The 16,865-nt window shown below is 38.9% G+C and overlaps 3 protein-coding genes across 3 annotated transcripts; 1 reads left to right on the top strand and 2 right to left on the bottom strand.

Moving 5' to 3' along the window:
* Positions 1-287: 287 nt before the first annotated feature.
* idua (alpha-L-iduronidase) lies at positions 288-8,193 on the top strand. Its single transcript, XM_033620368.2, has 14 exons — positions 288-641; positions 1,021-1,161; positions 1,348-1,430; positions 1,848-1,955; positions 2,361-2,456; positions 2,850-3,052; positions 3,297-3,476; positions 4,344-4,560; positions 4,779-4,988; positions 5,121-5,242; positions 5,962-6,087; positions 6,466-6,542; positions 6,785-6,885; positions 7,003-8,193. Exons 1-14 carry the CDS (start codon positions 505-507, stop codon positions 7,101-7,103), a joined length of 1,902 nt encoding a protein of 633 aa, XP_033476259.2. The 5' UTR covers positions 288-504; the 3' UTR covers positions 7,104-8,193.
* Positions 8,194-8,239: 46 nt separating this feature from the next.
* Positions 8,240-10,416, bottom strand: LOC117253038 (purpurin-like). The gene is made up of 6 exons (XM_033620370.2): positions 10,305-10,416; positions 10,060-10,174; positions 9,552-9,688; positions 9,329-9,441; positions 9,025-9,237; positions 8,240-8,605 (listed from the first exon to the last, which is right to left on the bottom strand). The coding sequence occupies exons 2-6, from the start codon at positions 10,171-10,173 to the stop codon at positions 8,595-8,597; spliced, it is 588 nt and encodes a 195-aa protein (XP_033476261.1). The 5' UTR covers position 10,174; positions 10,305-10,416; the 3' UTR covers positions 8,240-8,594.
* A 3,169-nt stretch (positions 10,417-13,585) lies between these two features.
* atp5meb (ATP synthase membrane subunit eb) lies at positions 13,586-16,372 on the bottom strand. The gene is made up of 4 exons (XM_078170925.1): positions 16,217-16,372; positions 15,250-15,304; positions 13,988-14,086; positions 13,586-13,894 (listed from the first exon to the last, which is right to left on the bottom strand). The coding sequence occupies exons 1-4, from the start codon at positions 16,250-16,252 to the stop codon at positions 13,869-13,871; spliced, it is 216 nt and encodes a 71-aa protein (XP_078027051.1). The 5' UTR covers positions 16,253-16,372; the 3' UTR covers positions 13,586-13,868.
* Positions 16,373-16,865: the final 493 nt, after the last annotated feature.

Genomic DNA, 16,865 nt, shown 5'->3' on the forward strand with positions numbered 1-16,865 from the left:
AATTTTCAGGTTTTCTGGGGTGATAGTTGTGCCAAAAATGGTTAACTTTTACCTTAGAAATCCAGTTGGATGTTCCTTGATACTAAATTAACGTTTTTATTACTGAAGTTATTAAATTCTAGACACTAATGTCTCTAATTCTAATTTAGTATTTTTCTTAACTTACATGGCAATAAATAAACACGTTTTTGTAATTCGAAGATACTTTCAAGTTGCTGTATTTATAAAACAATCTCCACTTCCCAAAAAGACTACAACAACAAGGTCGCATGCATTAAACGTCATCATGCTCAGCTGACTGACTGCAGCTCGCGACAGGAGAGGAAATGCGTTTATTTTGCTGTGTTTTAGTCTTTCTACAGTGAATTGTGTCAAGTTACTGTTTCTCATTATTCACATACAATATGTAAGGCATGTTAAACTGACCTCGTTACTGACTTCACATCATTTCAACAGCCATTTACACTAGCACGGCATACTGAGTTGCCATGCTCGGTCACAGACATGCATTGGAAAACTTTTTCTGTCTTTGCGTTACTTCTCAACATCACCGGGACTTCACCGACTTCATATGTCATCACAGTCGATGTTGGGAAACCAGTAGGATATCTTAAACACTTCTGGAGAAGCACTGGTTTCTGGTAGGTCAAATGAAAACTGTTTTTATTCACAATAAACGTCATGCTTAGATATACAGGTGTACAGGAAGCAATGAAAGAGTTTGTTGAAATTGAGAAATAAATGTGAGTTTATTTTCATGCCGAATCTGCCAGAAGTCCTCTGCGATTAAAAATAGGTATTAAATAATGTCGCATCATGTAAGCACCTTTAGTAAAGCTAAGGCATATTTAAAATATTAGTTTTTTTAGGTGGACATTGGCATAGTTTTCTCAATAGGCAACTAATAAGATGTCTCAGTCCAAAGTCTGATTGGGCTACACTTTCCTATTTAGTCTATGAACAAGCTGGTGTGTACTGGTACATCACAAGGTTTAAAAGGAGGCTCCTCTATGTGCTTAGTCCCCCGCTCCCTCACACTCAGGCCCACCAGTTTGACCTGAGCACTGACCAGCAGCTGAACCTGGCCTATGTGGGCTCAGTCCCCCATGGAGGGATCCAGCAGGTCAGGATTCACTGGATGTTGGAGCTGGTGACTGCACAGTGAGTGAACTACCAAGTGGAGACTTCTCCAGCCACTCTTGCATGCAAACATGTCACATAGTATTATTTTGGATATGTCTAGTCTGACAGTCATATATTATCAGTTACTGGTTTTGCGAGTGTTCATAATGATAAATGACTGTTGTCTGGTGTTGTCTGGTGTTGTTGTTGTTGTTGTTGTTGTAGAGATATTGGAGGACAACCCCATTACAACTTCACTAAACTGGACCAGCTGATAGAGCTGTTGTGGATTAATGGACTCAGACCAGGTACTGTACCATGACTCCAGCTGGAAAATGTCACATCATGTTTGTGATGCATATTTAAAGTTCTTCTTTGCAAATAAATCACACTAATTTCCATGTTTTTGCCTGGTTGTCACATTGCTGATATTGGATGACTTGTTAATTGTTCAGTGGCTGCTCTTTAATTGTTTCTTAGATAACTGTAATATGGTTAAATGAGTATTATTGAGACACAGTTGTCCCAAATGCTTTCATTAAGATTCCAAAGCAGAGCTATTTCAATAGCCTTTTCCAAACTACATTTAAAGCACAAGGGTAAGAAAAGGTAAGAAAAAAAAAAAAAACTACAAATCAAGTTTGATTTTGCTGGCGTCTCTTGCACTTGTGACATGAGGCTGTAATATCTGAACTGTAATTGATTCCTGCACATCTGCTTTTCAGGTTTTGAACTGATGGGCAGTGTCTCTAACTACTTCACTGACTTTGAGGACAAATCACAAGTGGTCAAGTGGAGAAATCTGATTTATCTCCTCACCAAGAGGTACATCGGTGAGTGCCATTGTTTTGTCAATCATAGTCAGTAAAACCTGAATCTTTAAAAGTGTTAAGGATTGTTAAAAGTGCTGAAATGAGTATTTAAAACCACACTTTTCCGGATTGTACAGCTGCTTTAGTGGGGCTTGCTCTGAAAAATTAAGGCAATATATATTGTGTTTCACAGTTAAATCACACACATTTTTGGAACATTTTAGCTTGTTTTTTTACATAAGTAGTAGTACATCAGTACCATTTAGGAAGTGTAATGTCCCCACAGAAGAATCCATAAAATGTATGTGTAAATGTTTCCAGTGTAATTCAACATAACCTATAACCACCTTTAAAGCTTAACCTCCACTTTGCGATCCAGCTCGCTCGTACATAATGTGATTTCTGCTGTGTTTTGTTTAATTACAGACAAATATGGCCTGGGTAGTGTCTCTCAGTGGAACTTTGAGACATGGAATGAACCAAACAACCATGACTTTGATAATGTCACTGTGTCAATCCAAGGTAAACCGTAATGCATCCTATATCATATTTTAATGTCATATTAGTTATTTTTAAAGTGGAAATTGTAGCCATTGGTACAAGGACATGCAAATTTGCTCCAATCAATTTTGTTCTCACTTTACCTCATAGATATAATGTTACTTACTTACATAAATATGCTTGTCTTACTATAACTTATTCAAAATATGTGTCGTTTGATAAATGCTTATTTGAAACTTTGTACATCCACACTGACAAATAAAAATGTGTTGTCAAGTAATCGGTATTGTCTACCTGCATCATGCTATATATTTTCTGTACCTTAACTGACAGATCCTCATTAGTGTATTAAGATAGTAAAAGTTGTTTGGGGTTTGATTGAGAGTTCTTTCAGTACGACAATTTTTTCTTCAGGGTTTTTAAACTACTATGATGCCTGTTCGGAGGGTCTGCGTGCTGCCAGCAGTTACCTGAGGTTTGGGGGCCCAGGAGACTCCTGTCATTCCCCCCCACACTCACCATACTGCTGGGCCATGCTGCAGCACTGCTACAACGGCACCAACTACTTCACTGGAGAGACAGGGGTCAGGATCGATTACATCGCCCTGCACAAGAAGGTGGGCTTTTCACAACTCAAAGAATATCTCAAACAAATATAATATAAAATTGTCACATTCATTGTTTAGACACAGTTTAGTTGATATAGTCATTTCTGGGAACAAACTTAAGGATAGTGATGTTATTTAAATTTTGCCTGAGTTATGTCAAACTTGTTAGTGGCTCCATTAGCTTTATTATCTATAAAACGGATGCAATGAGAATTACTTTAGTTGAAGCTTACTTTCTGTCTCTGTCCTTCAGGGAGGAGGCTACTCCTTACCCATCTTACAGCAGGAGATCCAGACAGTGCAGGAGATCCAGGAGCGTTTCCCTCGGTTCCGCAGCCTCCCTGTTTACAACGATGAGGCTGACCCACTGGTGGGCTGGTCTAGGCCTCAGGAGTGGAGAGCTGATGTGACCTATGCTGCGATGGTGGTGAAGGTTAGGTTAAGGGATGAAGAAGAGCAACATGAAATAGAGAGGAAAAATTGTATTTGAACACTTGATGGTAAAGATCAGCATTTGTATTTAAAGGTCCAGTGTGTGTATGTGGATTTAGGGGCAGAAATGGTATGTAATATTCGTAAGTATGTTTTCATTAGTTTTAAGAATTACCTGAAAATAAGAGGTGTTGTATTTTTGGTACCTTAGAATGAGACATGTGGCATGGGTCCTCTTCCATTGAGTCCGCCATGTTTCTACATTAGCTCAGAACAGACAAACCAAACAGTGGCTCCGGATAGGGCTACTCGTGTTTGGCATTCACTATAGTTCTCCTACACGCTTGGTACATGGGAGAAGTTTCAGTTCTGCAATTTCACTGCCCGATGCCACTAAATCTTACACGCAGGTCTTTAAGTCTAGTATGAGTGTAGAGCAAATAATGTACTTATTCCTGAAGATGGTGACTCACACAATTGCATATTTACAATCATTATGAACCATCTGGAAGTCTTTTGTATTATTTATTTTCTGAATGAATGACTGAGGTTTCTTATTACCTGAAATTAATTGCTGATTTTAGAGCAACATTTTCAAATGGCTGCTATAAACTATTAAAGGTGGAGTAAGCAATTTTGGAGAAAGCTTATTTGTAACTCAGCACCCAAACAAATACACCCTGCCAGGTTTACCATCCCTCTCACTCCCACTGCCTTTCTCTTATAGTTTGTTTCTCATTCACAGAGCACCTAACCTAATACATGCTTGTCACTGTAGCCACTGGTTGGATGGGGAACTGCACACCAAACCCAGACAGGCTTAGCTCTGCCACTTACTTTACACCAATCCTCTGTCTGGCTCCTACAGGTAATAAACCAGCACCAGGATCTGCTGCTGGCAGACCCAAACAGCACCATCAACTACACCCTGCTCAGCAATGACAATGCCTTCCTCAGCTACCACCCTCACCCCTTCACCCAGCGCACACTGACTGCCCGCTTCCAGGTCAACAACACCCAGCCGCCTCACGTCCAGCTGATCAGGAAGCCTGTCCTCACTGTCATGGGCCTGCTGGCTCTGCTAGGTGACAATCTCTTTACTCTAGAACAGGTGACCCTGTAGGCTTTTATCTGTTCCTCAGAGGAAATGTCTGATTGAGTTATGTGGATTTAAATAACGTGTGTTTTCTGAAGCAGACCCTTGCACAAGCAAAGCTCATGTCTGCAGGATGTTGCTGTCTCATCTGTCTGAATCCTATTTTAAATGCCCTGCTGCCTCTCCTGTATGTGATTGTACTTTAAGGAGAGACCCAGGTCCTGGCTCAGGTTCTGAGCTCAGCAGGAGCCAACAAGAGCACTATAGGAGTTCTCGCCAGCAGTCATAAGCCCACAATACCAGGTGGCTCAGACAGCTGGCAGACAGCAGTGTTGCTCTACAACAGTGACGACAACAGCACCTCCACAAACACTGATGATGTCACCATCTCACTGAAGGGACTGTCTGCACAAAAGGGTGGGTTCAACACATTATTGTTGGGTGTACTATTATTCTAGATTAATAGGTAATGATATTTCAAGAATAATATGACCCGGGCCAACATTGGCTTAATTCCGTCCTGCCTGTTATCTGCTGTCTGCTATCCAGGTCTTGTGTATGTCACATATTACATTGACAACAATGTAACCAACCCGTACCAGCTGTGGCAGAGCATGGGCCGCCCTGACTACCCCTCAACAGAACAGTTCAGACGCCTCAGGACCGTGCAGGTAAACAACATTGTTTTAGTTTTTTTGCAATACACAATGTGATTTCTTTTTCAATAGTTGTGCATAGTAAATTCACAGTATGTGAAGAGAAGCTTTTTCCAAATCACTTCCATATAGCAATAACTTTATTTTATTTTTTAAAGTCATCTGTAATCTGTCTTTTTAGTTTACTATAAACGATTTTTAGGTTGTTGTTGTTGTTGTTGTTGTTGTTGTTTGTTTTCATTCTAAATTAATCAGTCTGCTCAGAATTACTGTAATTGGTTTATTGTCAGTGGGGCTTAATTCAAAACCTGTAATTAAATTAAATCAGCCTAGACTGTGTTCTTTGTCAGATGAACCATAGTGTTCCTCCTCAAGATCAGTTATGAAAAAGCCAACTCTCCCACTAAGTGACTATTGTGTGGTAAATAATGTTTGCGACCAATATACAATAATATTATGATGACAATATATCTGTCAAGTGTCGGTGTTGTTTGGTAGATGACGTGCCTGATCTCTCAGATTTTCTAGTATGCAATATGAGACTGTGTACATGTTACTTGCACACTGTTGTGAGGCCAGGTGTATTCATGGATGAAAATCCTTTTCAGCGCAGCTTTAATTAATATGTTGAATTCCATCTGCTGACATTAAGGCAGAGCTGATTTGTTCAATCAGTTTGGGCTTTTCATCTCCATAAAGTTCTGTGACCCACTGATGATGTGTCATTGTGTCAGGACCCTCATGTTGATGGACCCTGGGAAGTCCCTGCTGGGGACACTCTGACTCTGAAAGCTGAACTGTCCCTGCCCTCTGTCCTCCTCATACATGTTTGTGCCCGACCCAAAGCAGTGCCAGGCCAGGTCAGTACCAACACTGAACACACAACAGCAACATTAAGTCAAGGTATCTTTAATTGTTCTCCTTGTTTGCATGAACCTCACAGTCCACCTCTCTCATAAATGTTATTTATCTGTAACAGTTTAAAAGTAGACTCCTACTTTGTGCATTTATTCAAGTAAGGCAGATTTTCTCTAGGCACTGAAACTTTGCAAAGACAGAAAGGGGTTTATGATTTAAGTATGAAGACAGTGTGTCCTGAATGTAACTCAAAGCCTGTGCTGTGATGGAAGCTTCATAGATGTAAGTGGTACACAGCCAACAAATACTTTTATGGAACTGAGCTGCATAATTATAAAGATATTATTATTATTAACTCTCAATATCTGACTTTTGGTTAGGTGAATGGATTACGCTTTATCAGGATCACCAAAGGCCAAGTTCTGATTGCCTGGTCAGACCACTGTATTGACTGCAAGTAGGTGCATGTTTTTTGTTTGTTTGTTTTTTGATTTGTCACAGCAAAAAAATACAAAAGAAGTGAAAGTGGGTTCAGATTTATTCACTTAAAAAAATGTCTTATCTAGAACTCCTATATATTAGGTGCCGCAGTTCAGTAGACTCTAAATAACTATGCTGAGATGAGGTGAATATTTAATATGCATAGACCAAGAACAAGACAGCAGTCATTCATGCATTTAAACTTCTTTGCATTTGCAGATGCATTAAGACATTTGAAGTGGAGTTCTCCAAAGAGCAAAAGGAATTCAGCAGAATCAATACTCAAGACACCATTTTTACTTCTCATGTTTATTCACCTGGTAAGAGGCAATGGCAGTGAGCATCAAAACTGAATTTTATTCACCTTTTAAACCATATTTTAGCATACTGAAATCCAGCCATAGAAATAATACCATATACCATGTTGTGCTCTGCAGTGGACCAGGAGGTTGGCGGTCTGTACAGAGTCCGAGCTGTGGACTACTGGGGAAGGCCCGGCCAGTTCTCGCTGCCAGAGAGGTACTCAGAGGAGATGTAGACCAAAGTCAAGTCTGGTACCATTTATATTATGTTTCTAAACCATTTTGTACGATGTAAATACATTTTTTAGACATCAGTATGTTGATTATATATGTTATACAGTATGGGTCGTTTCTGATATGCCCCAATCAAATTATAAGCATACATTTATTTTTCATACTCCTGCTGTAATACAGGCATCACATGTATTGACAGTGTATAGTAGTGGTTTCAAGTTCAAAGACTTTGAGAATGTTAGATAAAAGTGACTGAATACAGTAATCTGCAAACATTACAAGATCAAATACATTCACTTGTAAAGCAGCTGTAGATTTATTGGCTTATGGTGATAAATAAAGGGATTGAACACATCCTTTCTTGGTGGAAACATGTTTAACTAGTAATGCGTAATCATAAACGGTTAACAAGTCAATCAAAACAAACAACATGTCACTTGTTCTTTCAATACTGTCTAATTTTTCTACACTGTCTTCGGCACTCAGCCAAGATCCCACTGGTTTCTGCTGAAGACACAAGACAGGTCAATAATATGTAGTTTCAATTTAAAAAAAAAATTACCTAAAAAGCTGGGCACTGTGATTTGTTGGGGACTGTTTTCAGCAGTGGATTAATACACAGTTGGTTAATGAATGTTGGACAACAAAAAATTATATATCAAGATATATCAGGCTTTGGATACGCAGGCAACACTTATTCTTTGGGTCAATTCATTGTCCATTTTGGTCTTTTTATTGGATTTGTTGACAATAAGAATATATTGAATATTACTAGATTTATCCTTGTAATGTATTTACACATGAATAGGTCATACATCCTTAAGGACAACTTGTTAAACGCAGTGTTAAAATAAGATTTTAGTATTAATGCTTGTTTTGCAGTTGCACATAATGTGTCATTGTTGAAGTCAAATACAAAATGTCACTGAGCAATGAGATTAATTAACTGATCACACTGTTATCAGAAACTGTTACAGCCAGACAAATATAATGGATACTTGAGTCATTTTTTGTTATCTGTTTTTTAATTTGTTTTTGTTTTTTTGTTTTTTAACCAATGTCGCAGATCTTTATATTGTTGTGTTTATATGTTTGTGCTCTGGATAATTAAAAGTTGAATCAAAAAAAACAAGGACAGTTTCTTTACAAAATTTATTGTCACCATTACAGAATGATTACACAGTGCAGATGGTACCCATCAATGTGACAATACTGTGTGGTTGGGGATTTCATCACATTCATCACTCAACCGCTACTTTTCAGTGGTTTGGATTTGGAAATATAGTTTCACCTTGGAAAAATTTAAATTAAATTTTTCATGGGGCGTTGAAGTGGATTTATCTGCAAATTCTCTCACTTGACATTGAAACATGGTCAATCATAAGCATAGCATGATTATTCTCATATTTGCATCTTTGGCTTCAGTTTAGGCAGGACAATGATTATCAATCCAGGATAACAAAGGGCTTGACAAACTCCAGCTAATGAACAGTCTAGCAGGCTCCTGTTAAGAATACAGACAGAAGAGGAACATGTGTTAGATGAGTTTCAATGTAACACACAGTTTAAAATAATTAATGTATAAATACTATTCAACAAAGTGAGCTTTTTAGAAGCTTTAGTGATTCAGAGCAGCACTTGGCAATTTGATAAGTGATTTATGTAGCTTAGACACGTTTCTGTGTTTCTGAACTTAAATCTTAAAGTCCTTTGGAAATAAATTGCTGTAAAGGGCTGTAGTCCGATAAATCCAAGTGTAGCATAGAGACTTTTTATCTCTTGATATTAAAAATGTGTCCTTTTAGGACTTTTTTGCATCAGAGTATCAACTAAACACTTTCAAAGCGAGTCAAGGTACAAGATCTCTGTTTCTCTGTTTGTCTGACTGTCAGTGCAGCTGAATGTGGCAGACTGAGTACTTACCAGACTGCAGCACAGGCTGGAACTCTCCGGCCATGCAGATTTCCTCCTGCTTTTGGCGGACGACTCTCTGGATGGCAGGGGGGAGGCCTCGTGGGTTGCGGGAGAAGACCAGGGAGTATCCGTCCTCGCAGCTTCCATCCTCCTTCAGGGTGCGGCAGGCATAGGTGATGGCATAGTTGTCATAGTCTGTGTCAATGACCCAGTAGTTGTCACCTGGAAGAGCAGAGAGCAAGAAGTAAATTTCAACTGCGTGAGAGCGAGAGAGAGGCTGAGAGAATCTGTATGTACAGCTGAGGAAACTTACCGCCGCTCGACAGGTAGCTGGCCAGGCCCTGGTAGTTCATGAACATCTTGCCAGGGGTGCCGGGGTCAGGCACGGAGTACTGAGCAGCCATGTCAGCACAGACAACCCAAAACCTGGATGTCACATAGAGAAAGAAATGACACATTTGCAAATAGCAACAGAAACTTTTTGTTTAAACATAAAATCATATTCAGACTGTGACTGAAAAATGACAAATACCCACCCAAAGAGAGTCACTCTGCCCCTGGAGGAGGCAATCATGGCACCATCATCTCCAACTGTGTACTCAGCAGAGATGTTGTCTTGCAGGAACAAACCCTCGGGGTCTTTCTTCTGCAGGGCATACCACTTTCCTTCATACTGTCAGGAAGAAAATCAGAAAGATGAATACAGAAATTCTTTTAATAGGCATTTCATCAGTAAAATATAGCTATACATATAAACCATACGGAGCCAAATTTGGGTCTTTTGCATGTGTACTACAATCAGGGATCTTAGACGATCAAAAAATTCCCTGATTGTAGCACAGTATGCAATACTATATTTCACTGAACACTGATGATGTCCTGGTTTACTTTGAGGATGTCCATCATTTTGTTCCTTTTCAATCTGTTTTCCTACTCGTTCATCTGTGGGAGACAGCTAGCTGTCCTGAACCTACATAGTAGTATTACTGTGAAGTGACTTGCACTGTAACTAAATTGAATACACAGACATATTTCTATACTCACTCTCTTGGGGTCAAAGTCCTCTTTGACTGTGAAACTGTCAACCACACAGGAGGCCAGGCCCTGCTCCACACAGGCCAGGAACAACATCACCAGGGCAAAGATTTGGAAGTCCATTCTAAGCATAACAAAGTCAAGCATGCTAATTGTATCAAATGTGTCATTTAAAGGAAGAAAAGTCACTCTTACTACTCTACATTTAGTTTACAAAAAGACCAGTTAGTTACCACAAAGTAGCATCTTATTACCTGAGGCGTAGAATGAAGCTGCAGGAAGTTTTCAGTGAAGAGCTGCTGCCGTGTCTGAGCTGTGGTGAGAAGACGCCGTGTGAGCCCTTTTATATCTGATGCACAGACAGGCTCACTGATTATTTTCACTTCTTGAACCTAAATACAGAGTTTAAATCTACCGCTAATCCAGTTAACAAAATCCCCCGCTGTAAGCTGATGAACCATTGCATTCAGCAGTGTGTGGGCTTTATGTAATTGTTTACAGGGCTCTATAACAGGATACATAACGGCACTTGGCCTGAGCCTCGAGTTCTGTTTTTATACTTCTCCACATTCACAACTCTCCTTGACCTTATTCACAGATTTCCCAGCATTGCCTGGCCATGTTTAACTGGACACTGATCATAGGTGCTCTTAAATAATAAGGTTTTCTTGTTCATCACTGTAGACAACATTTTTATTTAAAACATAAAAAGATCTACAAAGTTTAAGAATAAAGATGTGGAAAGGAAGAAACAGGAGCATTTTTACATTTACAGGCCCCACAAATGAAGAACCGTAGCATTTACGTTATAAAACAGTCTAGTTAATAACACTGAGTAATGACGCTCCATCATGTTATGTCAGCAGAGGCTCAGGTGTTCCCGTCTGTTGTCGATTGCTCGGTTAAGTAATGTGCATGGTACTCCTGTGTGTAAATACTGCCAGAGCTTCAGCCTGTAATCTGGGGTACAATGTGTTGTGTAGGAAACAGCTGAGGTGTGTTACAGGAAGTTTACACCAGTTATGTGCCTGTGAATGTGCATACAGACGCCAAAGTGTAAAGATGTCCCACTTAAAGACAAAGTGACGTTTTTTTGTTTGTTTTTTGTTGCTTTTTTTTTTTTTTTTTTTTTTTTTTTTTTGCATTTGTAAACCTAATTTGTGTTCTTGCTCACAATGTCATCAGTATTTTTCCATCATTTCTATTTTGTAGAATTTTTATTTTAATTCCTGTTTATCTCTAGTCATTTTAATATCCTTCTTCATTTGTTTGGTGATGTACTTTTAAAAGAAATGGAAGAAAAAAAAATTGTAATTAGATCACTGTAATCCCAGTCTTGCCACCCTCACCAGTCCTGGGAAGATATTTTTGCTATCTGTGAGAGCTAAGTAAAGCCAAGAAGCATGCCAGTAAGTTCAGTTTCTATTTTTAGTCGACCCTGGCATTGTTATTGTTCCAATAATAGCCTGTCCTGAGAATATTAGGTAAGACCTCTGTGCTGTGACATCCTGGGCTGATCAGCGCTTTCAAAAATATCAACCTGACACATGTCAGCAGCACAATCTCTGCATCTCTAATCTAAGAAGAAAAGCTAGGTCTAAATGATCCCAGACGTACACAGATGCACACCTACTTTAAACCTGGGTTTAGCATGTCTGTACTGAAGTCATGCCAGGTCACTGACTGCTGAATAATAACAGGTGACCATCAGAGAGGGATGTAAGAATACACAAATATCCCCATGGAATTTCAAGTTTTAGTCATTCTGTATTAAGATGACCACTGATTGCATCTGGGTAAAAAGACTGTCAGCAGTGGCCTTCGCTGTGAGCAGCACATGACCCTCAAGGGACTGTAGAACAGCTGGATTTATGATTATGTCTTCATGTTTCATATAACCCATAATTCTCTAAAGTCAGTGTTATAAAAATTATGATCACGCTGTGTATGTACGCTGTGTACCGGTCAGTAGAATACTGTTTCTGTTTTGTACTTAAACACCACAACGTCAGCAGATTCATCAGTATTCATTCAGTTCATCACTCTGTATCTGTAAGGGAGGACAGGGAGGCCCAGATCTTAGACAAGTCAAGGACAGGCCATTTTGGATGGCCAGACAGGCAGGGTATTGTTCCAACAGAGGGACCGAAGATGATTGTGACGTTATCTACAAGTGTGTACTTGATAGAAACATCCAAGCTTCCCTGCCCACCTGTGCTGTATATTAGCTGATAGCAAATGCTCCTCCAGCGAGCCTTTTTCTCTGTAACCTCACCTTGTGTGTTGCACTGTGAAACACTCCTTCTTGTACAAGAAAATAAAACTTTGTTAAACTTTGATACTTCAGCTCCGATCTCTGTTGCTTTAAAAGTCATTACGAAGAAATTCTTTTGACAGACTCCCAAAGTTTATAATGCACTTAGAACTGAAATGGTGAGTAGATTAATAAAGTGACAGCAAGATAATGGGCAGCTATTTTGACCCTCAATTAATTGAATTATTTTTCAAGGAAAAAGTACCAAACATTACTTAGTTCCAACATTCTAATTGTGAGAATTATGCTGCTTTTCTTTTTTATGCCTCAGGCCAGTGACCACCATGGCCAGAGGCAGTGTGTTTTCAAGTTGTCTGTCCATCCCGATCTCGAGAACACAATATCACACACACCTTGAGGGAAATTCTTCAAATTTGGCACAAATGTCTTCTCGGACTCAAGGTTGAACTTATTAGATTTTGGTGGTCAAAGGTCAGAGTCACTATGACCTAGTCCGTCTTATTCTCAACGAGGCAATATCTCAACAACACCTTGAGGGAATTTCTTTAAATTTGGCACAAAAGTCCCTGTAGACTGACAGATGAACTGATCAGAATTTGGTGGTCAAAGGTCAAGGTCACAGTGGCCTCACAAAACATGATTTTGGCCATAACTCAAGAATTCGTACATTAATTATGACAAAATTTCACACAAATGTCTAACAAAAGTTAACAAAGTATATTGTATGTATATCCAAAACGTCAAAGGTCAGCTTCACTCTGACATCATAATCTTCTGCACTGACACTTGCCTGGGCTGAATAGCTGCATAACTCGGGAATGGATGGGCAGACATTTGGTGAATTGGTGACACTAATCTTGGGAGCCAACCTTAGGGTTAGGGTTGCAAATATCTTCTTGCTATTGGATTTAAAATGTGTATGAAGCATCCATGTTTTTTTTTGATTTTTTTAAAAAGTAGCTTCTTTGCAGCTGCATCCATATTTGAAGACTTGTTAACTGTGGTGGCTACATCAGTGTGGACAGACGTGGATGTAAACTGTAACTTGCCTGGCATACAACTGTATATACAACTGTAAATGTATTTTTGCTTTTGGAGTCGACTGTCCCTTTAATGTGCTAACTTATGTGAATAAATTCTTAATTGCAAAATAAGTTAAAATTTTAAACAAAGATCTGTTAAAACTGTTATGTAAAGTGGCTAAAGGAGAACACTGACTGTAACCAAGGGTCACATGCTGGTAAAGAAAGACCACAGTTATCACGTACTTCTGTATTTATTCCATTGTTTCATTACAAATATGAACTTAACATTTGAATTATTACAATGTTGAGTTGAAGAGCTTTATTTTCTATCATGTAACTAACATGAAATCACTGTATCTGGCAATCCAGAGAGGTGTTGTATTATACAAGGGTACAGTGAATAAGTCCACAGCGTGGTGTGTTTGACTGGTTGGACCCGACTTTGCCGCTAGTACTCCAGGAAAAAGGAGGGAGAGGTTGGGAATTGCACATGGACATCCTCATAGGGGACACCAGCTTTACTTCAAAATAGTATCTTCACTTGCTGTAAGGAGAGAGTAAAATAAGTTTGATTAGTACATGCAGGATTTCAAATATAGTTTACAATTACTGTACATTGGTGTTGCTATTAGCTTACCTTCTCTTAGCTCCTTGGCAATGCGCTCCTGCTCCTCTCGAATCTTTTTCTCCTCTTCCTCAATCCTCCTCTCCTCAGCTGCAACAGGCTTCAGGTAATCTAAGAAAGTAAAGGTTTTTTTTAATCATTCATTATGGGAAAATTACATCTGGTAACATTATTTTAAGTGCACATCTTGTTAAGAAGCACCAACCAAGAATTATATACATGTACACAGACCTGACTTATATGCGTCTACAATGCCAAGTTCCAGTGTGTAGGATTTAGGGGGATATATTGGCAGAAATGGAACACAGTAAGTGCATCTTCTTTAGTGTACATTCACCTGACAATAAGAATCGTCATGTTTTCATTACTTTAAAATGAGCCTTTTATATCTACATAGGGAGCGGGTCCTTGTCTACTGTGAGACCGCCATGTTGCACTGCAATGTTTCTAGGGTAGCCAAGAATGGACAAACCAAACACTGACTCTAGACAGGGCCATTCACATTTTTGCATCAGCATCTGTAGTTAGCAGCCCCTCTGGAGTGAGAGCATTATGAAAAAATTGATTTTTTTAATGTGAAACTGCTTTAATAATTTTCTACCTCGTTAAATCACATCAGGTCCATTTGTTTTGGAGTGGAGGAGACCTCTACAGATAATTCCACTCACAGTTTAAAAAAAAAAAAAAAAAAAAAAAAAAAGAAAGCTTAACATCTGAATCAGAAATAAGGTGAGGGGGTACTGAGAAAGTGGGCTGTCTGGGAAGTGCCAGATGTGAGAAACTGATTTGTAACATGAAACTGCTTTATTCTGTGTTTTTCATCACCTTGTCTGTTCTTTTCTAACAGGAAGAGACCACTGCGAATAATTCAGCTCCAGTAAAAACCTGCTCAACAATGAACACTAACGAATTCTCACCAGGAGAAATTTTAGCTGGTTGTTATCTGCAATCCTCATCATTAGCTGCCACTAAATCCCCCTAAATGTTACATACTGAACCTTTAAATAAGATAAACAGAGGAACTGATTGGAGAGTTGCCATCTCTTGGCACTTAAACCTTTAGTGGCCTTTAATCCAGTAACTGGAGTGTGTTATCTAATTAGTCAAGTTGATGATATTGCATGTTTTGCTTTTCTTTGTAATAGAATCGGGTTTTAAACTTAATGTTTAGAGTGTAAAATGTTCTTCTATATTCACTATATTACAGTGGGTTTATCTCAGTGCACTTTTCTAGTAAAGTCCAGCACACATGGTAACTAATCAAAAGAACTCACCATATCTCTTCTTGCCATAGATGATGCCAGCAATCAAAGCTGAATACCTTGCAGTCTGTAAAGGAGAAAGAAATACAAATCAGTGCAGTGAAATCCTTCCAAAGCTAACGCAGACTGTCAATCATGTAGGTGACAGGTGAGGTGTTAAGGCAAATGACAACTGAACGACCTTCTGCCACTCAGGCTTCATCACTTCTACATCTATAGGAATGTCTAAGAGACAATACCCAGAAGCCTTTACATGCTAACTCAGCATTGCTTCCCATGATGTTGACACACCCACTGAATTCTATACAGTTGTTTCAAGAATTTTTTCACCTTAATTTGGCAAAAACAGATTCAACCGAGAAGCAGTAGTTTTGTTAGAAGATACACCTAAGCACTCTGTCCATCTCGTGTATGCAGCCTTTCACTACCAAAAATGAACAGCAGTGGGCGGTAAGGGGGACGACAATTTACTCCAAAACACGAGTAAAGTTAACAGCTGAATTTAATACTTTGACTACTGGTAAACACGTCTTTTATTGAGATAACAGATGCGATTTTCATGTTGCAATACCTTTCACTGGATTAATTTCCATTACATCCAAGGGCACTGCTATTTATAACAACCAATAAACGTTTCAATGGAGACAGCTAACGCTACTGCTAGCTAGCAACGTCAAGGGTGACGTCCCGTCAATACACATTACGCTAACATTACACGATAACATTTGACAAATCCAATGTTAAAACAAAGCTATAATGTGGTAAAATGCAACTACTTACTTGACTCTGGGTTGACTAACTCACGTTACAAGTTACAGTAACGTTGCAAAGTTACAGCTATCATTGGCTGTAAGATAGCACGCTTCCAAGCTAGCGGTTAACAGGTTTGCGTGCTCTATGTATCTAGCAGCCTGAAAGACAGTTGTAAAGCTCGTTTACAGTAAAAGACGCAAACCACAAGATATACAGCAACACAAACCTTAATCAAGGGCGACACTGCAACTGGAGGTGCCATCGTTTTACAGCAGGCTAACAACTAGCTGCAGAGGTCACTTCACAACCAGAGGACTGTGGGAGAAGACACTTCTTCTTGAGGATTTAATGTAGCTGATATGTCGAACTACTGCCACCCTCTGGGGGAAACTGTCCACTGCAGGAGTAATCGATAGCTTCTTCCACTAGTCGTGTAAAAAATAAAAATCAGTGCATTATATTAGGCAAATAATATCTCTTTTGTGCCACAAAATGTCATCGTCTGCAAATGAATATCTTCTCATATCTAATGACATATTTCTAAATATATGTTTTATATAATCGCAAATAATATGAAAATAGTCATAGGGTGAAGTCAGACACTTTCTGGTAAATTACCCAGAAAAACACCTAAAACTCTGAAGACTACCTTGAATATTACTTGTAGAACTTGTATTTCTGCTATATTTCTACAAAGGAAATATGTTGCTAAGCAAAATATTTTAAAAAACTATGGACCTTCAAACACATCAAGAACCTCTACCTCACTCCGACATGTTCAAGTAAATGGGACAGTCATATATGTTTGGATTTTAAATGGTTAAATCCATTGATCAGTTCGTTCAATAGTGTAATAGAATTTTGGATAACTGATG

This window comes from Epinephelus lanceolatus, chromosome 9 (genome assembly GCF_041903045.1).
Source record: "Epinephelus lanceolatus isolate andai-2023 chromosome 9, ASM4190304v1, whole genome shotgun sequence".
Lineage (NCBI taxonomy): Eukaryota > Metazoa > Chordata > Actinopteri > Perciformes > Serranidae > Epinephelus > Epinephelus lanceolatus.